A 24,121-nucleotide genomic window follows, 5' to 3' on the forward strand; every position below is an offset into this window, starting at 1 on the left:
TATGTGCACTAGTTCTTCACCAGAGAAGATGACTATAGCTTGAACTAATTTTGTGAATGAAATTTTTATATGATATGCTTAGTCATCAAACCTTTAATCAATCCAATTATATATTCCTTCTATAAGCCTAGCTTTGTTTCCTGACGTATTCTCCATATATACTATCTCTTTCGTCTCACAATAATAGTCATTTTTATCATTGGTCGGTCTGTCTTACAATAAAAGTCACATTTCATTTTATCATAAATGGTAAGTACGTCTCACACTAACGCAATTCACTCACATTCTACTATAAAACTAATATAAAAAAAGTGAACTTCATATTCCATTAACTATTCCAATTCACTATTCTTAACCTTTCTTAAAATTCGCACCCACGTCAAATATGACTCCTATATCACAGGGTAATGTTTGAACAGATGAAACAAGCTAATGTAATTGACTTATTGGTTTGTACTCCACGACCATGACCTCAGCGAGGAGTAGCTCGAGCAATACAAAATGTTTAGTGCTAAGTTCTCCGCCCAATTACCTGGATAGTAGTTTACCATGTTTTCAAATACTCCATCCGTTCCATAGTAACAGAGACATTACATTTTGCGCACTCATTTTGAAAAAATATTATACATAGTTGAAGTAGAGAAAAAGTAAAGAAAAAGAAAGAATAAGATAGAGAAGAGTCTTATGATCTTATCTATAAAATTCTCTCTCTCTCTTACTTTACTTTTTCTCCACTTTAACTATTTATAATTATTTTTGGAAAACGAGTGCGCAAAATGAAATGTCTCTATTACTATGGAACGGAGGGAGTACTTATAATTTTCATTTTTAAAAGATGTAATTTTAGTTTATATTCATGATGAATTAATATTTTCGTAATGTCACCGAGCCAGCTTTAAATCCTTAGGCCAGTTGTCCCACCCATTGGGGTGCCTATAAATCAGCACAGGGATTAGTCACTGGGCCAGCCGGTGGAAATCCTTGGTACTTACCAAAAAAAATAAATATATATATATACACATATATTTTTGTAATGTCATATTTAATTGAAATTGCAAATAATAATAAAACATAATGTGAATAATATTCCCTCCGTCCCACAATAAGAGTCTTGATTTGTCATTTCGGTCTATCCCATAATAAGAGTCTTATTTCACTTTTACCATAAATGTTAAGTAGGTCTCACATCCTGCTAATTTATTTCACTCACATTTTGTTATAAAGCTAATATATATAAAGTGAGCCTCATATTCTATTAACTTATTCAACACATTTTACTTTTTATTTCTTAAAACTCGTGTCATAACTAAATATGACTCATATGTTTGATATGCAATTTATGCATTCTTGTTTGCCCGCATTTCACCTGAGGCCCAAGGTACATTTCTTGAAAATCCACTATTCTAGGCGGATATACGTCAACAATAAGAGTCACATTTTATCATTTTATTTAAGTAGGTCGCACATTTCACTGCTCATTTTACTCGTATTTTATTATAAAATCAATATAAAAAAATGAGCATCATATTTCACTGATTTTTTTAATCCATCATTCTTTACATTTTCTTGAAACTTGTGCACACACTAAATATGACTCCTATTTTGGGACGGATGTAGTATCCAACAAAATTGGTGGGATACGCTACTTGATTTAAACAATATGCGATGAAAGTGAGGCTTTTTCCATTAGTACCCTTTGGCTTAGAGGTGTTGATTTTGGGGTTTACTCACTTCATGCTTTTCAATCTTTGTTGAAAAACTCTGGTAATTCTTCGCCTGACTTGAGTGCCTCGTCACCGGTAAGGGATGGGACCATGGATTTGTGAGCTTGATTTTGTAGATCTGAGCGCTTGTCTGCAAATTTAATCATTTATTCATTGAATAAACTATTGATTATGTGATAAATTTGTGTTTCGGTGTATGTGCATAATTTTTTTGCAACTGGATTTATTCTTTATATTATTTACTCGGGAAATGATACGCTATACTCCCTCTCTCCTAAGAAAGTCAAACATTTATTTTGGACACAAAGATTCAAGGAATTGTTATTTATAGAGTTAAAATAGAGAGAGTAAAATATGAGAAAGGAGAAAGTAGAGAAGTAAAGAAAGAGAAAAATAGGTGAAGAATAAAGTAAGAGTGAAGTTTTTTTGCTTAAAAGGGAAATGACTCACTTATAGTGGAACATCCCAAAAAGTAATATAACTCGCTTTATCTTGGAACGAAAGGAGTATATTTTATGTGAGCTCCTTCCTCGTTCGACGCACTTTTAACGTTGTTTGTTTTGTTTTATATATTTTATTTGATTCTAATACATTAAAAAAACATTACTTAGTATTTAATTTTATAAAGTTCATAAAAGTCAAAGATTGTTTTATTATTTTATTCATTTATTTGAAGATATAGAGAAAACGAACAAATTGAGCTTTGATTTTTATGAATTTTATAAAATTAAAAAATATTATTAATATTTTTTAATGTATTAGAATGAAACAAAATATTATATAAAACAAAACAACTAACGCTAAAAGTGTGTCGGTCGAGGGTGGTGCTTGCATGAGGTATGTAGAATATCATTTCTCTTTATACTCTCTTCGTCTCATTCAAGAAGTTCACATTTCCATTTTAATTTGTTCCAACAAAGATATTCACTTACTTTATTTGTAAATACATCTCTTTCTTTTTTTCCACTAAATATGCAATAACTCTTTTCTCTCTCTCTATTTTACATATTCAACTACTCTAACTAAATCTCGTATAATTCAATAATATCACCATCTTGAACAAGACGGGGAGACTAAGAATAAGGAATAAACCTACCAAATTAATCAAGAAAGAAACTCATCTATCTCATGCTATTACTTCTTAGTTGCTGTTCTTCGGCACTCTCCTTTCATTTTTCCACTACTGTTTCAATACAAATACTTCCTCAGTCCATGAATAGGAGTCTCATTTTTTTCTAGCACGAGTTTTAAGAAATATTAAGAAAAGTTGGTGGAATATGAATATCAGTTGTATATATTGATTTTAAGACTAAAGTCCCATTTTGGTCCTTAACATATTGCGATTTTATGATTTTGGTCAAAAACATTATCTTTTGAATTATTCGGTCCCTCACAAATTAAAATAGGTCACATTTGGTCCGAGTTTGACGGAACTGTTAAAATTTAACAGTCAACGGATTTTAATTACATTTTGACTGGATTAAGTTAATAAATATGCTTTATTAATGTCTAATATCTAATTAACTCAAACCTAAAAAATTACAAATTTTAAGTAAATAATACTCCCTCCGTCCCGGATTAGGAGTCACTTATTGTTATGACTTGGGTTTTAAAAAAGAGTTGAAGTGTGTAATAAATGAATTGAGATGGTGGAGTGCGTAATAAATGAAGTGAGATGGTAGAGTGTGTAATAAATGAAATGAGTTGGTTGAAGGTGAGTCCCTTTTGACTTTTTGGATTTAAAAGATGTTTATTGGTTTATTTTAATGTAGATAATGACATTTTGATGTAATTTTGATGAACAATGGAATAAAATTGTATGACCAAATATGGAAAATTCTAAATGTAACTCTTAAACTGTGACAGACTTTTATGGCAATAAGTGACTCTTAATGTGGGACGGAGGGAGTAATTATTACAAAAATAAATTAAACATAAAATGATTTAACATTAAACGGGCGGTCGCCGAGCACGAGGAAACGACGCCATCTTCTTCTTCGTCTTCTACACCGAAGCTCGCCGATGTCACCAATAACTACAACAAATTCAATTTTACGGCCAAGGTTTTGCGAAAATGCGTCTCGCAGAGTAACATTGCCTCGAATTTCTGCGATTCCGTCGCGAGCGTGAAGAAGGAAGACCTTGGAGGCGCGGCGGAGAACGCCAAGCGGCCTTGGAGTTCCCGCTTCGATTTCGAGGAGATTCCCAGAACTTCTGAAGCGTTGATCGCGATTCGATCCCGTGCGCCGTGGGTTCCGCCTCTCTTTCTGATTCAGCTGACCGCGCATTGGCGGAGATTTCCAACATTCCGCCACCGCCTCCGGCGAAATCCAAGGTGGCTGCATCTCCTCCTCGACCACCACCTCCGAAGGGGGCACCGCGATGCCTCCTCCTCCGCCACCGCCTCCGGCAAAATCTAAGGTGGTTGCACCTCCTCCTCCTCTTCCACCACCACCTCCGAAGGAGGGTAAATCGAAGGCGGCGTTGGCGAAGGTCAGGAGAGTTCCGGAGGTTGTTGAGTTTTACTCCGATGGTCGCGCGTCAGTTCATTTGATAGAATTTTAGATTTGGGTTAATTAGATATTAGACTTTAATAAAACATATTTATTAACTTAATCCGGTCAAAATGTAATTAAAATCCATTGACTGTTAAATCTTAACAGTTCCGTCAAATTTGAACCAAATGTGATCCGTTTATATTTGTGAGGACCAAATAACTCAAAAGATATGTTTTGGATCAAAATCGTAAATTCACAATATGTTAAGGACCAAAATGGGTCTTTACTCTAATTTTAAATGATATGTGAGTGTAATGAGTCAGTAGAAAGTGAGACCTCTTTACCATTTATAGTAATAGTGAATCCGGGACTCCTATTCGCAGACGCACCAAAATAGAAAAACGGAATTCTTATTTGCGGACGGAGTGAGTATTCATTAATAATTTTCATCTAATAAACATTTATTAACGCTTTCAAATTTATCAGGCACGAAACTAGGACTCTGTATTGTGTATGTTATTTTCAGATCTTTCTTTACATAAACAATTTGTTCAGAAAAGAGATTTTAAATTAAATTCCCACATCACGTCACTTTTCAGCCACCTTTTATCGTTAATCTCTGTTTTTCTTTCTTCAATTTTATTTGAGAGCTCTGTATTGGATTCAGTCCAGATTTACACCTGCACAATCTCATAGATATTGTGAAAACATCTGATTTGTTTTCATTTTGAATCCAACAAGAAATTGATTTGTACATTAGCCCAGCCTAGGTACAAATCATATCCAATCATGTATCTCCAGATCTATGTCAAAATATATTTTGATGAAAATGATTGAATTTGATGTGGAAATGTTGATTATCGGTGGTTTGAATAGTGAAAATGGAGAGTTCATCGGCAGGGCAGACTCCGTACATATCATCACCGGTGGGGCAGACTCCGAGGAAGAAGATGACGAAGCAGCTGACGGGGAAGCGCGACGACTCGGCGCTTCACTCGGCCGCGCGAGCGGGGAATGTGATGGCAATACAAGATATGATCGAGGACATTGCCGAGGAAGATCTGATTGAGGTTTTATCCAAGGAGAATTGGGCGGGCGAGACGGCCTTGTACGTGGCCGCTGAGTACGGCTACCACGAGCTCGTCAGGGAGTTGATTCAGTTCTACGATCTCGCCGCGGCCGGAATCAAGGCCAAGAACGGTTTCGACGCCCTCCATATTGCCGCCAAACAGGGCGATTTAGAGGTCGTGAAGGTGCTCATGGAGGCGTATCCGGAGCTGTCTATGACGGTCGACATAGCCAACACCACAGCGCTGCACACCGCGGCCACGCAGGGCCGGATTGAGGTGGTCAATTATTTCTTGGAATCGGAGTGCAGCCTCGCTACTATAGCTAAGAGTAATGGGAAAACGGCATTGCACTCTGCGGCTAGAAACGGGCACGTTCAAGTAGTCGAGGCCCTTCTTAGTAAGGAGCCCAGGATCACCACACGCACGGATAAGAAGGGCCAGACCGCGCTCCACATGGCTGCCAAGGGCCAAAACCTAGATGTCGTGGCGTTGCTCACCAGGGCCGACGCCTCCACCATTAACATGGTTGATAGTAAGGGCAACACGCCCCTGCACATCGCTGCCCGCAAGGGCAGGGACCAGGTATTGTCCTGTCAGTCATCCCATTCTAAGTGGAACATTGTTTATTCGACATATGATTTTATACAGTGTTTTTTAAATAATAAAGTACAATAGAGATTGAATTAGACATGGGATGTTTCTGTTTCAAAGAGGAAAACGTGCCACTTAGAATTGATACGGATGGATTATTATATATGTACCTGCAATTTTCGTGAGTTAAATGAAGAAAGAATAGAGTAGAGACAATGATGTTTTTATTTCACTACACCAGATCGTCAAGTTTTTGCTGAGCCATAAGGAGACGGACACGAAAGTGGTGAACCGGTCCAACGAGACAGCGCTGGACGCAGCAGAGAAGAAGGAGATCACGTCACTGCTGCAGGGACACGGGGTGCTAAGTGCGCGGGCCATAAACCCACAGGCGTCAGAGCTGAAGAAGACAGTGAGCGACATAAAGCACGAGGTGCACAACCAGCTAGAGCACACAAGGCAGACGCGGAAGCGAGTGCAGGGAATCGCGAAACGCCTGAACAAGATGCACGTAGAGGGGCTGAACAACGCAATCAACTCAACAACGGTGGTGGCGGTGCTGATCGCCACGGTGGCATTCGCGGCCATCTTCACGGTGCCAGGGCAGTACGTGGACGACCCGAACGACATCCCGCCAGGGCTTTCTCTCGGGGAGGCCAACATCGCGCCCAGGGTGGCATTCCTGGTGTTCTTCGTGGTCGACTCAATCGCGCTGTTCATATCATTGGCAGTGGTGGTGGTGCAGACATCGGTGGTGGTGATAGAGAGCAAGGCAAAGAAGCAGATGATGGCGATCATAAACAAGCTCATGTGGGTGGCGTGCGTGATGGTGTCGGTGGCGTACTTGGCGCTGTCGTTCGTGGTGGTCGGGGACAGGGAGAGATGGCTGGCGGTGTTGGTGACAATAGTCGGGACGACGATCATGGCCACGACGTTGGGGACAATGTGTTACTGGGTGGTGATGCATAGGATTGAGAGCAAGAACAAAAGGATGGTCAGAAAAATGGCTCTAGCAAGTAGGTCCAGATCGGGAACTCTCTCCGTGCTGCCCTCCGATGGAGAGCTTGCCGATGCCGAATTCGATAAAATGTATGCAATTTGATTTGATCATCATTCTGAATTTACATTTTCTGTGCGGAATAAAATGAAAAAACAACACTATATGTTGTCAATCTTTATAATTGATGCATTAAAAAGATAAATATTCCTAATTGTATTTTTTACATGGTATTTGTAAATATTGAATTCCTAACCAAAATAGTTTGACCCCAAATCATTTAACGTGAGACAGTGGGTCCATTCCAAGGGTTGAAAAGGATCGGTTAAATAAGGTGACTCTTTTATTTTATTCTTTTTCGGACTAATTATCTTTCTACTTAATTCACAGAACTATATTACATAAAATCTCGTGATAAAAAAAAAAAGCTTCGCTTTATGTAAAACACAGGGATTACGTTTAATCAATCTCCAATTAGAGGTTAGCGATTTACAATGACTTTCAATCAGATTTATATCAATCTTTAATTAGGGGTTAGCGATTCACAAGTGGCTTTTGTTCCTTTTTGACTTAGTGTGTAGCACACTCATTAAATTTATCGAAATAATTTGCTAGCAATTAGAATTTTCAACTTCCATCACAACTTCAATAACTAGGATGAATATGATAAACTAATAATTATCACAACTTTAATAATTGGCTGAATATCACAAACATATTGTATCAATATTGCTTGCATATCACCAATAAAAACACATTACAATTAACAAAACAATAAATAATCGGACTAAATTGAACAATTTCATCAAAATCATAATTTACAAAATTGGAAAAAACCTACACAAAATATGCAATAAATAACGAATAAAGGAGGAATACCAAAAGATTGAAGAAATGTTACCGAATATAAAGAAAATCGTTAGAAATCGGCAGAAATTGGAATAATTCGTTGCTCCTCGACGCTCTCTTCTTTCTCTCGCGCATGTTCTGTTATGTGCAGTATGTATTTTCCAGTGTTAGTTGGCTCTTCTCTAGACCCTCGATGCAATCTTGGTCGACCGTTGGGTTGACAGCCAGGGAAGTCAACGGTTCGCCTACTTCCTTCTATTCTTCGGGATGGTCCAAACGACTGCTGGTTTTGCACTTTGCAATTTTTTTTTCTTATTTTACGCCTCATTTTCTAGGATCACTAATGGCATAGTAAAATCTACGCAGATCAGATAGGGTGCAAATAAAAAATGATGTCATTTTTTTCATTTGTTCTTCGTCAAATCCAGTACTTGGAATACCGTCTTTGTGAAATTCACTACGATCACAATTCACAAGACACTGCTTCATCTTGGAGCTTGAACCCGGAGAAATTGTGCATCCATGACATGGTGATATCATTGAATATTTCACGAATAGACAAGAATCAAGACTAAAAATTCAATTGTTGTTCAGAAATGATTCAATAACCAAACCCCATCCATGCAAAATAATCTCATTTTTTTTGGGAGGTCCGCGAAAAATAGTCTCATTTCTAAAAATAGAAAGTTTCTCTCATCTTTTTTTCTCACCTTTCTCATTCTCCCACTTTACCAATGTCACATTAAAACTATTGTCGTACACATAGGTGACGTTCGGTTGTCATGACTAATATCATGAGACTGTCCATCTAGGATTAAGTTGTGGATTACTCCCTCCGTCCCAGATTAAGAGTCACTTTTTGCCATAAAAGTCCGTCCCAGTTTAAGAGTCATTTTTAGAATTTTTCATATTTGGTCATACAATTTTACCCCCTTCTTCATAAAAATTACATCAAAACAAAAATCAAAAGTCAAAAGGGACCCACCTTCAACCAACTCTACCATCTCACTTAATTTATTACACACTCCACCATCTCACTTCATTTATTACATACTTTAACTCTTTCTTAAAACCCGAGTCCTAACAATAAGTGACTTCAAACATGGGACGGAGGGAGTATTTTAGTTGGAGGGAGGACACTATGACTAATTATCATGAAACTTTCCATCTAAAATTAAGTTGTAAGGTTTAATCTTATGAATCAAATATGATATATATTTAATTATGAGATTTAATTTTGCCAACAGAATATCCCCATATTAATTAGTCAGTTTATTTACAATTTATAAATTAAATAATTTTTTTGTACGATTTTAGATTTAATTAAAAAAATCCATTTGCCAGAAAAAGGCCCTACAACAAAACAGAAGAACGATCACCACCACCGGCAGTCAACACTCACACACCTCCGCCGCCGCCATGGATGAGGAACTGCTTGAATTGCAGAGACAATTCGAGTTTGCACAGCAGGCGAAATCCAGCATCCGTTTGTCCGAACGAAATGTCGTCGAATTGGTCCAGAAACTCCAGCAACTTGAAATCATCGACTTCGAACTTCTCCACACCTCCTCCGGCAAAGAATACATCACTCAGGTGATTAATTGAATGTATCATTTCTTTTTAAAAGATGTTTACTCCTTTATTCAATTTTATCAATTTGATCTGCATGTCTGGCTTCGATAGGAGCAATTGAGGAGTGAAATCATTTCTGAAATAAATAAGAGAGGTCGAGTATCCTTGATTGATTTAGCGGATACAATTGGGGTAGATTTGTACCATGTCGAAAAACAATCGCAGCAGCTTGTGTCCAATGACTCTTCACTTGTGTTAATTAATGGAGAGATAGTTTCGAGTTCTTATTGGGACACAGTTTCCGAGGAAATCAATGAAAGACTCCAGGAGTGCAGCCAAATTTCGTTGGCCGAGATTGCGGCACAGCTGCAAGTTGGCTCCGAATTGATCATCTCTGTTCTAGAACCTCGTATTGGAACATTGGTAATTTTGCTCGTGTAAGCTTTTGGTTTATAAAATTTACTTGTTACGAATATTTCTGACTTCTTCATTTGGAATATGCTTTAATAGATCAAGGGTCGGCTTGAGGGTGGACAACTGTATACACCAGCATATGTTGCGCGTGTGAATGCAATGGTGCGCGGAGCAGCAAGAGGGATTGCTGTTCCTATGAATATGTCGGCGTGGTGGAGCTCATTGCAGGTTCTGTTGCAAGATATGGATGGGTTTAGTGGAGTGGCAGTTGAGAGTAGTTTTTTCCAGTCATTATTTAATAATTTGGTTAAAGGAGGAGAGATTCTTGGCTCACTACGCGCTGGAGTACACTGGACACCTTCTGTACGTGAGAATATAATCATATTCTTTAACTTTGGCTATAAATGTTGATCATGATTTTCTTTGTTGATTACTTGGTATTATTTCAATTCTGTTTGATGAAAATTCTAATGAGTGTATTACTGTCTGCAGTTAAATGTACTGACTGAATTCTCCTGTACATTGTTGATACAATATTTTTCAATTATGGACCAATTTGCTTATATGCACTGATTAAGCACTTACATTCTTGTATATCTTGCTTTAAATGTCTTCCATTTGCTAGGTATTCGCGATGGCTCAAAAAGAATGTGTGGACTCTTTCTTTTCACAGGTTGAGAACTTCTCCTTTCGTTCTCTCTCTATTTCTCTCAGCATAAATGCTATTATTCAAATTCAGTGCTTTTATCAAGAAAAAGTACTATGAAAGTTGAACAATTAATTGGATGTTGTGCATCATTGTTCTTTGTGCTGCAGAACTCTTTTATAAGCTATGAAACTCTTCACAAACTTGGAATACCACAGCCTATTCAGTTTTTGCAGGTATTTTAATCTATTTGTTTTCCTTCCTTCTCTTCTCTGTTTTTCATGACTCAAACACAATAGAATATATTCCAAGTACGTAACTAGGTTAAATTTTTATAATTCCTTTTTGTTAATAATCAATATAGTCCAGATATCCTGAAGGCAAGGCCCTTGATACTGTCTTTGTTCATGGTTCGCTGATCGAAATGTTGGACAATTCTGTGGATGATGCTGTTGGATGTGGCAGCTGGTGAGTTCTATTTTTATATACCCATTCAGTTACTACTGCTGATTTTAGTGGGTCCAGATTTATCACACTATGAAAAACATATATGCATTTGCTTCTTAGTCAAATTATGTAGCCATTGCTTTGGTCACTGACTCACTATTAGAACCTTGTTTGAACAGGAAGATTCTTATTTGGAGCGAGCTTAGGCATCCAAAAAGCTTGTCAATATTGACTGGCACCCTCTCTAGAGACTGACCTTAACTAATAGTAATATATTACTGCTAGGTTTTATTTCTTGACTGACAACTACTGGCATGGTCGAGTTCTTTATGACACTGAACCAACCTTGAGCTAATTTAATAAGCTCACTGACTTCACAGTTCACAATAAACAGCTATATTGCAGGTGTTAGAAATGACCATATAAACATGCTACTTTGGTCACTAAAGAACCAATCTCTAGTTGAATTGGTGCGATGAAAAGAGTAACGAGATGCGATGACTATGGAATCACTGAATTAATGGTCTATTCTTTCAGCTGTTTAATGAACTAAAATTTGATCTTAATTCACTATAAGGTCCAAAGACTTGAGTGACTAAAAACTTTTCCTTTATTCCATTGTGTGTGCATTGTCATTCTCCTGTTTTCATCAATGAGGGTGCATGATCTAGGAGGAACTTGTAGGGCTGGAAATGTTGACTCTCTAAAAAAAGTTGCAAATTCTTAATGAATACATGTGAGTGTGGAAGGGATGAACCATTCTAATGTTTTTTATGCACCCTCTTCCCAACACCTTGCAGGATAGTTTCACTCACAATTTTACCCACATCCTTTACTCCCCAAGATGCATCTAAAGTTCTTTCATTTTGTCCAACTGTTCAAAGAGCTCTGAAGGTGATTTATTGCTACACATGCACTATTATCTGCTACTCTTTATGTAATTTGAATCTACTTATCTGGTGAACTTGTCTTCTCTATCAGTCTGGCAAAGCTCATGTTCTGGGGGAATCATATATATTGAGTGATACTTTTGTGAAGGTAAGCATTTAAAATTCATTGGAATATATCTGATCAATAGTGCAAATCCAAGTTCTCAAAGAATCCTCAGGGTTCTTATCATTGATCACAATAGCTTTTCCTATAATTGATACTATTTGCACTTTGTACTGGTACGTTCTATGTAATTTTGTAAGTAAAGGATGCTCCGGAGAGTATGTGCAATAATTTCATGCTTGTAACCTGACTTCTGTTTATGTTGTCAGATTCTTAACTCAGTGTATGTCTCCATGAATCGGTTAATATTTTCATAAGCATGGGTCATGTAGCTGCTTAGTTGTTTGAGAAGATCGATTAGTTTCAGACAGGATGATACCAGGTTAAGCCCTGATGTGTCCAGAAAAATTCGGTTAGGTTCTTGGGCATTATTTGTGTATCTCTGGTCTTTTCTCTCCGATTATTTTCTTCTATTATTTTCTCTTCCAAGTGGGTAAACTGGGGGGGGGGGGAAGTGTTACTTAGATACTTATATTTTCCTGGAGATGGCTTTTTCCTGTAAGCATTCTGTTGGGGTGCCCTTAGAGTATTGTTGCAACCAACACAATGCTTTTGGGAACAGTTACCTTATCTCGAGTACTTATGTTTCCTGAAGATTACATTATCTTCAAGTCTTCTGAGAATTGGCATCTCTAGACCAGATGACCTAGATTACAATTATACTAGTGTCCCTCATAACCTTTTGATACAAAATTGAATGAACTTATTTGCTTTCCCTCTTATTATTTTTTTATGGAACAGTATGTATCACATGCATTACATAGAAAACCAGACCGATTCAAGTTGTTTCTTGATGGAATATTATCATGATCTATCCTGTTTGTGAATCTTAGCATCAGACTAGGTTACTGATAGGATTTGAATTGGAACTGAAAAGAAGAAGATGGCCTTTACCTCTGGATCTTTGTTCTTTGCATTCACCTCAAAATAGTATTGTTAAAAATCAGAAACATATAATGGAATTGGACAAATATTTGTATCGTTTCTTGAAATGTCCGTACACTTTCCCTTCATGTACACTTTAAAATAGTTAGTATAAAGTTTTTCAGTACTTCCATTCACATATTAAGTTGAATAAAATGGCTGATGCAGCCTAAGGAATTAGGGAAGATAAACTGTAGCATCATTATTGTCACTCCAGGACACCTCTTTACTTCCTGTCTTGATTCCAATGTATTGCAGCATCTGTTTGATAGTATTCAGAAGGAGATGGAGAATATTAGTCTTTCTGGACATAGTGCTGTTGTGTCATCTGACACTTCACATGACGACAGCAGCAACCTGGCTGACCAAGATGAATATGGTAATCAAAGTGGCATAGGTAAATCAGCTCCAGAAAAAGGATCAAAGAAGAAAAAAGGAAAATCAGCTGCGAATGTGAAAGGTGGGAGTGCTGAAAGTGGTATGGAGCTACAAGAATCAACTAAAAAAAAGCAGAGAAAGGGAAAGGTTAACCCAGGTGCACAAGTTTCAGATCCAAAGTCAGGTGCCAAAAAAGATACTGAGAGGTTGGACCAACCTAGCTTTCTGTCAGAAAAATCATTGATTCAAAAGATAATGTCAATGATCCCAGATTTGGAGGAGCAAGGTGATCTCATCATGGTCTCTTCCTATTTGAAATCTTTATTTCATTTTTCGGTAGATCTGACATTTTTAGTAGGTTTGGATGATCCTGAAACCGTTCTTGCACCTCTGGCCCAACATTTGAGACCTATGCTCCTAAATTCATGGATGGAAAGAAGAAAGGCTGCTTTTACAGAGAATGCTCAGCAAATGAAACAGTTGCTTGATGATTTACAGCGTAAGCTTGATGAGGTAGTGACAGCTATACTTTTTGTTTTTTTGGATCCATGACATGTATAATCCTTGTAAATCCTGAAGTGTCTGGATGTAGGATACTAATTTGTTATTTCCATGATAGCATGCAGAATTCATTCTTCCAGGTCTTACTTTTTGCTGCCTAAATAAATATCTTGTTTTGTCTGGTCAAAATTGAACTGTTCCTGAAGTTTGCATGATATGCTATTCTTAGTTCATGTATGATTTTCTATAGCCGAAAATATATAATCTGATGATTGGAGCTATTCCCATATTGTTCTCAGAATGATTTTTAATACGTTACATCCTTTTCCACAGGCATTCTTAAATATTCAATTATATGAAAAAGCGCTAGATTTGTTCGAAGATGACCCACAAAATGCTGTAAGATCTCTTCTAGTTTTAATGGTAATCTGATATTACCAGGACACATAACCAAGCATTTTCCCTTTGCCATGATAGGTTCTCTTACATAAGCACTTGTTACGGACTGCAGCAACCCCAATTGTGGACACTCTCTTAGTTCATTTGGTAATGCAGACTATTCACTTTCTTTAATCTTTGGAGCATGAAACAGTTTTTGTTCAGGCTTTAATCTCAAGTTGGGTATGCAGGACAAGCACTGCAAATTGAAGAACGGACTTCAACTTGAGGGATCTCAAATTCCTGAACCTGTAGCAATGAGCTCTGCAGATAGAATTTCCCTGGTAAATATCTTAGAGCAGACTATGCTATACAACTATCTAATCTCCTGGCTTCTAATATCTTATGATTTTTTTCGTAGGCAAATGGTTTGCCCAGGTCTTTATCAGTAAAAGCCATTGAGCTGGTTGAAACTTTAGAGGGAAAGGTTAATGAAACCCTCTTTCTATTTATATAGTTATATCCATCTCTGATTGCTTGCCTGTGTAGTACTTTAGTTCTTCTACTGATGTGTGTATAATTTATATGATGACAGCTAGTGGAGTCATTCATAAGTACAGCAAGAGAATTAATAGAGGAAAGGTAAAGAAGATGCTTATGAAGTGTTGGATTACAAGTTCTGTAGCATGATAAAAAAAAGTACTAATTTTCTTCCCATATTCTGCAGTGGTTTAATATTCAAGAAACTTGATAAGAAGTTGGAGAGGACTCTTCTGCATTCCTACAAGAAGGTATTCCCACCACATGTCTGACTTTTATGAGAGCTCCACATGCAACTATTTTTTCTAATATGTTAAAGGCGTGTCTGTGTGTGCGCGAATGAGCACCATTATTGCATTCTTTTGAATAGTTGGACTGCAATGTATATTTCTCTTCTATTCTATTTATAAATGACCCCAATTTTTAAGATTATCAGGATTTAACGTCTCAAGTTGCTGCCGAATCCGATCCTGTCTCCCTTCTGGCAAAAGTTGTTTCGTTACTCTATGTTCAGGTCACCTTTTATTTTTCACTCAAGTACAGGTGCATCAGTGGACTAGATTTTACATCACTATTTTCTGCATCCTGAATTTTTATTGTTAAAAATGGGATGCAGATACATGGAAAAGCTCTTCAAGCTCCTGGCAGGGCAATTTCAGTTGCCGTGGCTCGATTAAAGGTGAGATCAGCAAAATGGAGGAATTGACGTGTCTGATAGAAGCAGCATTTATATCTGGAACTTTTCTCATGATTATTTAGAGAGAAAGAAACATCAACACAAACCATCCATCACACAAATATTTTATGTATCCTCATATGTTCTGCCATCATGTAACTGCAGCGAAGGAGCAATATAACTATTAACCTAATTTTCTTTCAGAAATACTTTACGTGGCATAATTTGTAAAATGGAGGTCTGATGCCTTACTAAATTGCTTCATTGTTTATACTTTATAGGATAAACTGGACGATTCAGCTTTCAAGACCTTACAAGATTATCAAAGAGCAGCTGTTACCCTTCTATCTCTAATGTCCTCGGCAACTGGAAACGTGAGTTCAGCCCTTATGTAATTTTTTTTCTCATTTTTGGTATACCTGGATACATTGTCAACATTAGACGTTGACAATGATTTAGTCTGAGTGAGTCGTATATTGAGTGGTATATCTTCATTCTTCAGGAAGAAGACTGTACATTGGACAGAATATCGAGCCAGAGGGAGCTCCTCGAGGGTTTGATGCCGGCGTTGAAGAATATAGTTACAAAATCCTGACTGGCGTAGGTTCAGTTTCCTTACATACTTACAGGCAAAATGCTGGTTTCCCTTTTTTGTTTCTTTCTAGTATTTGAAACTTAATAGTGTGAGTTTTTCACCGAAGAGCATTTACCTTTTATACAATAAAGTATGATTATTAGCACAAAAAGTACGACTCAATTTTAATCTGAGTAAATCACATACTTGCTCTGTAATTTGACATGATAAAATAGTGGTAATCAAGGTATTGATATTCATATAATTGTCACAAAAATGAGAAATGCAATCAAACAACTCCCTACATCTCCACCGAAGATGACCCACTTTCATTTTTAATTTTTTCCATCCAAGATGACTCATTACTAAAAAAATAAAAATCTCTTTCATCTCTACTTTATTCTATCAATCTTATTTTATTATCTCCATCTAACATCTAAAATAAAATTATATAAAATCCCGTGCTGGCCAAGTAAGGGGCATCTTCCTCGTTACAATCGAAGCCTGCACTGTTCATAGTACTTTGTGCAAATTTGTAACTGCGACACCCCCCATTAGCATAGTGCAACACCTCCTTCCATTCAACCATTGACACTACCCCCTTTGAGGCTTTGTATGGGTATCCGTCTCCTTTACACGATGTCGACAAGAGCTTGGTCACTAGGGATGCTATGCTCGAGGTTCTCAATTTTCATCTCGACCGCGCAAAGCATCGCATGAAATAGCAGCATCGCTTTGATCGTCAGTTTGCGTTGGGTGGCTGGGTTTATTTGAAGCTGCAGCCTTATAGGTAAAACACCCTCTGTGATCGTCAGTTTCATAAGCTTAGCCTGCAATACTTCGGGCCCTTCAAGGTGATAGATAAATTCGGGGAGGTTGCGTATATGCTGTCACTGCCGGCTGATTCGAAGATACATCTAGTTTTTCATGTCTCTCAATTGAAGAAGAAAATGGGTCCTTTGTCTCAGCTACAGGGCACACTGCCTACTGTGGGCAACTCTACATTCATTGAACCAGTCTAGATCCTCGACTGCCGCTTGGTTAAACGCGGAAATCAACCGGCGACTCAGGTGCTCGTTCATGGGTCTAATTCCTTTCCTGAAGACGCTACTTGGGAATTTCTTCATGGCATCTAAGAGATTTGATGCATGAAATAATAGAAGGAAGTAGAAGAAAAAAACGCACACAAGGTGGAATGAAATAAACGTGTGAATGGATGCATGCACACGAGGGGAGCGTGAATTTAATCAACACATGGCATAGTTAGTTAGATCCACATTTGAGTTTGTTATTCTTTACTTATAGCTATATAAGCTGTTGATCTCAATTGTAAACACATGCTTATGAATTAATGCAAAATTCCCCTTCCTCTTCTCCCTTCCCCTTTGCGTAACTCATTTCGTGTTGGTGCAATTCCGGTCGCTGTTCCTATCATCGGAGACCCCAAATTCTGTACCAGTCTACGAATAAGACTCGAATTTCCCGAGCTTATAATGGAGCATCTTGAGGTTTACAATATCATTATACTGGCTACCTAAAGTATGTGAGCTAAGGTAGCAAATTTCAGGCTATCCATTCCAGATCACCTATGTCAATAATGTTTGGCCAGTTTGAGAGATCGAGTGAGGATGATATGCGTAGCTTCACATTTCACTTTTAACTTGAGTTTGTCTCGTGTGGTTGCTCATGTATAGGTACATATACACACGTACTAAGAAATTATCTCCTTCATTTAAGATGCCAAAAATTTCAACATGAAAAGTAAAAAGATTAAATTAAAAGTGTTTCACCCAAATGTCTGTAACGAGTTTGCCCAGAATTACAAGGCAAGTCACTGGGTTAAGATCTAGTTAAAACCCTATATCTCAAATGTCTAACCAATCTCTAATCAATCTTCAGCGAAAACAGGTAGGGCATTATTTCTATATCAAGGGCGGGCGGAAGAAACGGTGGTGTTTATCACCCTTTCAGCTCTAAGTTTCAGCATTAAAATATTCGTCTGCATCCTCATTCCGCTTTATGCTTGGAAGATCTTCTTGCGTCTGATCTCCTGACCCCACTTGTACATCTGCCGACACACTTCAGAACCTCGTCTATTAATATAACTGGTAGAGCCACAGCCAACACCAAGAGCCACTCATTCACGCTTAGAGGCACAATGCCAAATATTTGAGCAAGGAAAGGCACATAGAGGATTAGGAAGTGCAACCCAAACGATATTGACATAGCTATGAGAAGCCAAGGGTTGACCCATGGAGGCATTGTGATGAGACTTCCATCCTCAGATAGAGCATTCAGCGAGTTGAACATCTCAATAGCAACCAGCACTGACAGGGAGAGAGTCATAGCCTTTACTTTCCCGGTGTGGAAGTAGTCGCATGGATTCTCAAATTTGAACACTTGATCCCCAGCTGTGAAAGGTGAGGCCGTAAAGTTCTGCCAGGTTTGGCACTGTCCCCAGTTAGCAAGCTGAGAGTATGTTACGAGACTGTGCCCATCTCCACTGAGATCAATGCCAAGGAAAGATGATTGGGTATACCAGATTATGAATACTCCCACCGTTGCTAAACCAACATAAGATCCAATTACCTGTTTCAACATGAGGGAGTAGCTATATAAATGTGCATCTTGCATGAGAGAAAGACAAAGTTCAAGGCAATGAAGGTACATACCAAGTAGCGAAACAAAATCCATGGACTGATCAATGAATCATCACTTCTTCTAGGAGGTTTCTTCATTATATCCTTGTCGGGTGGATTAAATCCCAAAGCAGTAGCTGGTGGTCCATCAGTTACCAAGTTAACCCACAGAAGCTGCACTGGTATCAGGCCCTCCGGAATGCCTATGGCAGCAGTTAGAAATATCGAAGCCACCTCACCAATATTTGAGGAGATCATATATCTGTGGTGAATGAAACAAATATAAGTGATACTCTGTAGTAAGGATGACAAGGAGCATGTCATCATTACAAAGTGAAAAACAGAACAGCTGATTGCAGTTACTACACTTACTATCAGAAAGATGAATCGAGAAACTTATTTGAACACAGATGTCTTTCAAAACTAACTCAAGAGAATAATACAACAAATCATATAGCTTGGAATAAGCTTAAACAACCAGATGCAACCAGTGTGCTTTTGTTTCATCAGTGCCGTTGCAATTAAAGTAACTATACAAACAAAACAAAGATAAATAAAAGCTAATGTTGTAGCTCATGGAAATCATACATTCTTAGAAATGAAATTTTATGTTGCACTTGCACAACATCTCTGAGATTTCAGATCATCCACATATGGGAAAGTACAAATCAAGTTCCCGAATAAGCAGCACTTAGACCAGTAATGAAATCTCACTTCAATGGAAGTACCTTAAAATGTTCCCAGTTGGACAATACATACTCCATCCATCCCTTAAAAATGGACCACATGTGCCATTTTGGGATGTCCATTAAAAATAGACCAATTCTATTCAAGGAAACTTTTTTCTCTCTAATGCGGTGGGTCCCATTTTCCACTAACAATACTCCAATCACTTTTTCTTTCCATCTCTCTCTTACTTTACCAATTGTGAATTAAAACCCGTGCTGTTTCATCTGTTTTTTAGGGACAGAGGGAGTATTAATTACTGTAATGCAATAATTAACAGCCCATACTCTCTAGGCATATTCAACAATCAATCATACCAAATTCCATTCCCTGAGCTATAAAAAATGGTTAGCAAAGGAAACATGTAAGGAGATCATTTACCACTAAAAAGAATTACAAATCGTAGTTTAATCCAATATAAATTAAAAACCAGACTTCTATATTTGAACCTTCGGCCTCATCTTTATAAAAAGCCTCTAATTATCCACAATCTGACTAGCAAGAGACCGAAACATTCAGAACAAATAGTTGATATTAAAATGGGATCCTATCAAGAGAGGAAGCCTAAGAGGGTCAATAATTTCTAAAGTAATTGAAGCAAATAAATTGAACAATTGAATAATTGTTACCTAATGAAGGCCTTCATGTTATTGTAAATGGATCTGCCTTCACCAACTGCAGCAACTATTGTGCTGAAATTATCGTCAGCTAAAACCATGTCAGACGCTTCCTTTGCAACCTGCAGGGAAGGAGCAGAATAAGTGATTAGAAAGGATTGAATAACTTGTTTCTTGCACAGAAAGAGCATGAACTTATCTGGATCCATAAAATTATGTAACAGTTTCAAGAGATATTTCAATATAGTAGTATTAACAGCTCATTCAAGTTACCGAATTTTGTAAGAGTCTGTTGACTCTGATCATATCAAATAGCATGCATTATTTGGGACTTTTATAGAAAGTGATCACCTCTGTCCCAGCAATTCCCATTGCAATTCCAATATCTGCCAATTTCAGCGCAGGTGCATCATTAACTCCATCCCCAGTCATTGCTACAACTTCACCAGAATCCTTGAGCAACCTCACTATATCTTGTTTATGCCTTGGTTCAGCCCTTGAGAAAAGAAGCCCTCCACTTTGACTTAAATGTGATTGTTTGTCACGGCTTGAGAGTTCCATGAACTCTTTTCCTGTTAAGCTCCTTGAAGTGATATTTTCATGGCGACCAAAAACACCTATATCACGACAAATAGCCTCTGCTGTTTCTTTGTTATCTCCTGTAATTACCATAACCCTGATTCCAGCTGTTCTACAATCGTCAATTGCTTCAGGGACTTCTTTTCGTGGAGGATCCTTAAAAAACATAAAGAATGTCACACTGTTGAATCACAAAGATTATAATGACATGTCAAGGTAGAGCTAAAGAGAGAAAAGTTGAATCATGATAAGAAAAAAACTCACTCTTAAACCAGCCAAACCAACAAAGACTAATCTGCTCTCAATTGAGGAATAATTGGCAGGGTTCAGTAAGAGCTGATGAGCTGGATGGTCTTCATCACCATTATATGTAGCAAATTCTGGAAGATCGTCTTTGTATGCAAAACCCAGAACTCGTAATGCACTGCTTGACATTTGATGCAGACTTTTCAATATAACTTCCTTAAACTCTTTATCCATTTGTACAATAGAACCATCAAGCAATTGCACGAATGAGCTTCTATCCAATAGTGTCTCCACTGCACCCTGCAAATACGAAGCCATACAAGAATCAACAACACATCTTAATTAAGTCTCTATCAAGCAGGATCAGATAACTTGAAAAATAGAGCATTAGCTACAGGGAGAAAAGCCTACCTTTACAAGCAGTGTCCTTTTTCCACTGCGAGAGTTCACAATAACACCCATGGATTTTCTATCTCGATCAAACTCAAGGGTAGCAATTCTCTGCTCGAGTTTATTCCATGCGTAGGAACACCCTAGTTATTCAATTTCAAATTCCAGATGAGTCATATATAAACAAATTGCAGATTGATTCTTTCTAGCACAAAAAATATACTCACTTAAAACGCCATCATATCCAGAAGATGGTCCAGAAGCTATTTCGTTAGGGAGGCCCATTTTCTCAACCAGAACCTGATAATATAATCAACTCAAGCAATATTATTCATTAAGGTATGAACCTGAAGTTACTTTCCAGTTAGTAAGAAGAAAAAGCCAATATGCTACCAAGGAAATTCAGAAACATTCCCAAATGAAAAATATGATGCAGAAAAGTTTCCAAAAAGGAAATTTAACTTTCAACTGCCCAAACTGGGGGAAATACTTTGAGCAGCATGTACTAACTGTTCCAGAGAATAGATTTGGAAGCATTATTATATGCTAATTACTAAGCTGGAAGAAAGTATTGCCAATTTAGTGCAGACATCACGGAAAAACTATTCAGATAAATAAATACCTTAAGAGCAGCTTCAGTTGGCATTCCATTGGCTACATAATGTCCAGATTTTTCTTGGCCAGCTTTTTCCACATCGGCATCATTGCAGATAGCAGCAATTTTTGCAATCATTTGAAGATTAGAATCTAATTGACCCCCTGGCCAGTTCTGTATTTTCCCATCGAATGGATCATAACTAGTTCCTTGCACATCAAAGGATCGAACATCATGGGGCTTGGAACTCATAGCATAAAGCTTAGACACTGCCATCTGATTGGTAGTCAGAGTCCCAGTCTTATCAGAGCAAATCACTGTGGTGCAGCCAAGGGTTTCAACACTAGGCAACTTGCGAACCAGCGCATTCTTAGCAGCCATCTTACGTGTACCAAGCGCCAAGCAAGTTGTAATTACTGCAGGCAAACCTTCAGGAATAGCAGCAACTGCCAATGCCACAGCAATCTCAAAGTAATAAGTGCACTTCTCAAAGGAGAATTTAAAGTTCCTTGGCCACCCATCAACAATCTCCCAGGAAAGGAAGTACTTCACATTAATCAGCCAAACCAAAGTGCAGATCACTCCAATGATGGCAGTTAAAACTTCTCCGAATTCATTCAACTTCTTCTTCAAGGGTGTATCGTCTTCACTCTGAGACGCCTCGTGAATCTGAGAGTGTACCTTCCCTATCTCTGTATTCATCCCAATCTGAGTCACCAAACAAATACAGTTCCCATTCACCACAGTAGTCCCAGCAAACACCATACATTTCTTCCCCTGAATGTCGACGTCCTCTGATACAGCCTTGGTAGTCTTACTCACTGCCTCACTCTCACCAGTCAATGAACCCTGTTCAACCCGGAGGGTCGAGCTGATCAAGCTCAACACCCTCATATCTGCAGGAACTTTATCCCCGACTCTCAACTCAACAATGTCTCCAGGAACAAGCTCCTTTGCCGGCAAACTAGCAACCTTTTTACCTTCCCGAATAACAGTTGCATGCTCCGACTGTATTTCCTTCAAGGCGTCGAGTGCTTTTTCAGCATTGTTCTCCTGCCAAACCCCAACGATGGCATTGACTATCAATATTAAAAATATTACCAGAGGTTCCACAAAGGCTGTGATCTCCATCTCCCCGCCTTCGTCGCCATCATACCACGCCAACACAAAAGAAACCACCGCTGCAACCAATAAAATTCTAACTAACGTGTCATTGAACTGATCCAGAATCAACCTCATAATCGAAGGCCCGTCGTGTTTCTCCAGCTCATTAAGACCGTAGATCTGCCTCCTTTTTTCGACATCGTCACCCGATAATCCATGCTCCTTCCTCACTTGAAACTTCTCCTCACACTCTCTTACATCTTTCGACCACGCCGCGTAATAATCCCCTTTTGGCTCTTTATCATCACCCAGATTCTCCCTCTTCCCGTAATTTTGCCCTCCCTTCCCCATGAGGCTACAAAATTAAATCAGCCGACGAAATACAATACAACCTAAAAAAGAAAAACAAAGGCATGAACAACACGACATAAATCCGATTAAATAACAAATAGTCGTAATTTTCTACACTGAATCGAGATCCTTCACTGAGCAATTTACAAAATTAAAATCCATTAACACAGACTCACCAGCTCGGCGGCTGCCGGCTTGGTTCGAAATCGCAGCTTGAGTAGTGAATACAATGGTGGAGAATTGGAGAATGGAAGAGTGATAGGTTTAGTAGCGCAGGGTTTGAAGTTTATGAGTCTCTAGAAACTGCATAAATGGTGGGATGCATTTTAATCAGTGTGTGTGTGTGTGAGAGACACAGAGAGAGGGTGGGGAGGAGGAGAGAGAAAAGGCAGAGATGTGCTGCCCTATGTTAGCTTCGTCGCACCTTCTTCTTCAACCTACAAAAGTCGCCTAATTTAATAGAGTTTCGCTAAATGAAATTATTTTTAAATGTTTTTGCGTTCCACTCTTCTTGATTTTTATTCTAAAACAAAAATAATTTGAAAAATATAAAACGAGCATCTCGATTATGTTTATAAGATGTTCAGTTGAAAATACTCCATTCGTCCCACAAAAAATATCACACTTTCATTTTTAGTTTATCCTACAAACAAAAGATGTCACATTTCTATTTTTGAAAAAAATTCTCTCTCACATTAATATAAAAATTATATTTTCTCTCTCCATTTAACACACAAAACAAATGCTCCTAAAATCCCATGTCATCCCACAAGTGTGACATCTTTTGTAGGATGGATGAAAAAATCCCGTGTCATCCCACAAGTGTGACATCTTTTGTGGGATGGAGGGAGTAGTTATTTTCCATTAAAGTTTTTATTATTACATAGAATACAACCATTTCATATATTGATTATAGTATACCTAAACCCTAATATGCGTAGGTCATCAAATTAACACATAAAACCCTAATTGCTATTGTGACAAACCAATGAAACATGGTTCTACTCCCTCCGTTTCGTTATAGTGAAGGCGTCGGGTCGGT

At 38.0% G+C, this 24,121-nt stretch overlaps 3 protein-coding genes across 4 annotated transcripts; 2 read left to right on the forward strand and 1 right to left on the reverse strand.

Moving 5' to 3' along the window:
* Positions 1–4,773: 4,773 nt before the first annotated feature.
* Positions 4,774–7,034, forward strand: LOC125185492 (ankyrin repeat-containing protein At5g02620-like). The gene is made up of 2 exons (XM_048082021.2): positions 4,774–5,874; positions 6,125–7,034. The coding sequence occupies exons 1-2, from the start codon at positions 5,104–5,106 to the stop codon at positions 6,983–6,985; spliced, it is 1,632 nt and encodes a 543-aa protein (XP_047937978.1). The 5' UTR covers positions 4,774–5,103; the 3' UTR covers positions 6,986–7,034.
* Positions 7,035–9,073: 2,039 nt separating this feature from the next.
* LOC125223180 (E3 UFM1-protein ligase-like protein) lies at positions 9,074–16,097 on the forward strand. 2 transcript variants are annotated; one of them, XM_048126192.2, is made up of 20 exons: positions 9,074–9,322; positions 9,413–9,724; positions 9,812–10,078; positions 10,341–10,388; positions 10,532–10,597; positions 10,726–10,829; positions 11,609–11,702; positions 11,790–11,846; positions 13,044–13,449; positions 13,522–13,676; positions 13,998–14,063; positions 14,142–14,210; positions 14,294–14,386; positions 14,464–14,529; positions 14,638–14,684; positions 14,770–14,833; positions 15,019–15,096; positions 15,199–15,261; positions 15,540–15,632; positions 15,761–16,097. In XM_048126192.2, the coding sequence occupies exons 1-20, from the start codon at positions 9,149–9,151 to the stop codon at positions 15,851–15,853; spliced, it is 2,415 nt and encodes an 804-aa protein (XP_047982149.1). In that variant the 5' UTR covers positions 9,074–9,148; the 3' UTR covers positions 15,854–16,097. The 2 variants fall into 2 exon arrangements, 1 of the variants encoding a protein (XP_047982149.1); XR_007176678.2 differs by lacking the exons at positions 15,540–15,632; positions 15,761–16,097 and having other exon boundaries at positions 15,011–15,096; positions 15,199–15,260.
* Positions 16,098–17,541: 1,444 nt separating this feature from the next.
* On the reverse strand, positions 17,542–23,528 carry LOC125219891 (calcium-transporting ATPase 4, endoplasmic reticulum-type-like). Its single transcript, XM_048121984.2, has 9 exons — positions 23,256–23,528; positions 21,652–23,120; positions 21,257–21,329; positions 21,051–21,172; positions 20,658–20,939; positions 20,166–20,549; positions 19,827–19,936; positions 18,505–18,733; positions 17,542–18,421 (listed from the first exon to the last, which is right to left on the reverse strand). Exons 2-9 carry the CDS (start codon positions 23,077–23,079, stop codon positions 17,840–17,842), a joined length of 3,210 nt encoding a protein of 1,069 aa, XP_047977941.1. The 5' UTR covers positions 23,080–23,120; positions 23,256–23,528; the 3' UTR covers positions 17,542–17,839.
* Between the last annotated feature and the right edge of the window lie 593 nt (positions 23,529–24,121).

Source organism: Salvia hispanica, chromosome 1 (genome assembly GCF_029641045.1).
Source record: "Salvia hispanica isolate PSC_SH4W2 chromosome 1, Shi_PSC_v1, whole genome shotgun sequence".
Lineage (NCBI taxonomy): Eukaryota > Viridiplantae > Streptophyta > Magnoliopsida > Lamiales > Lamiaceae > Salvia > Salvia hispanica.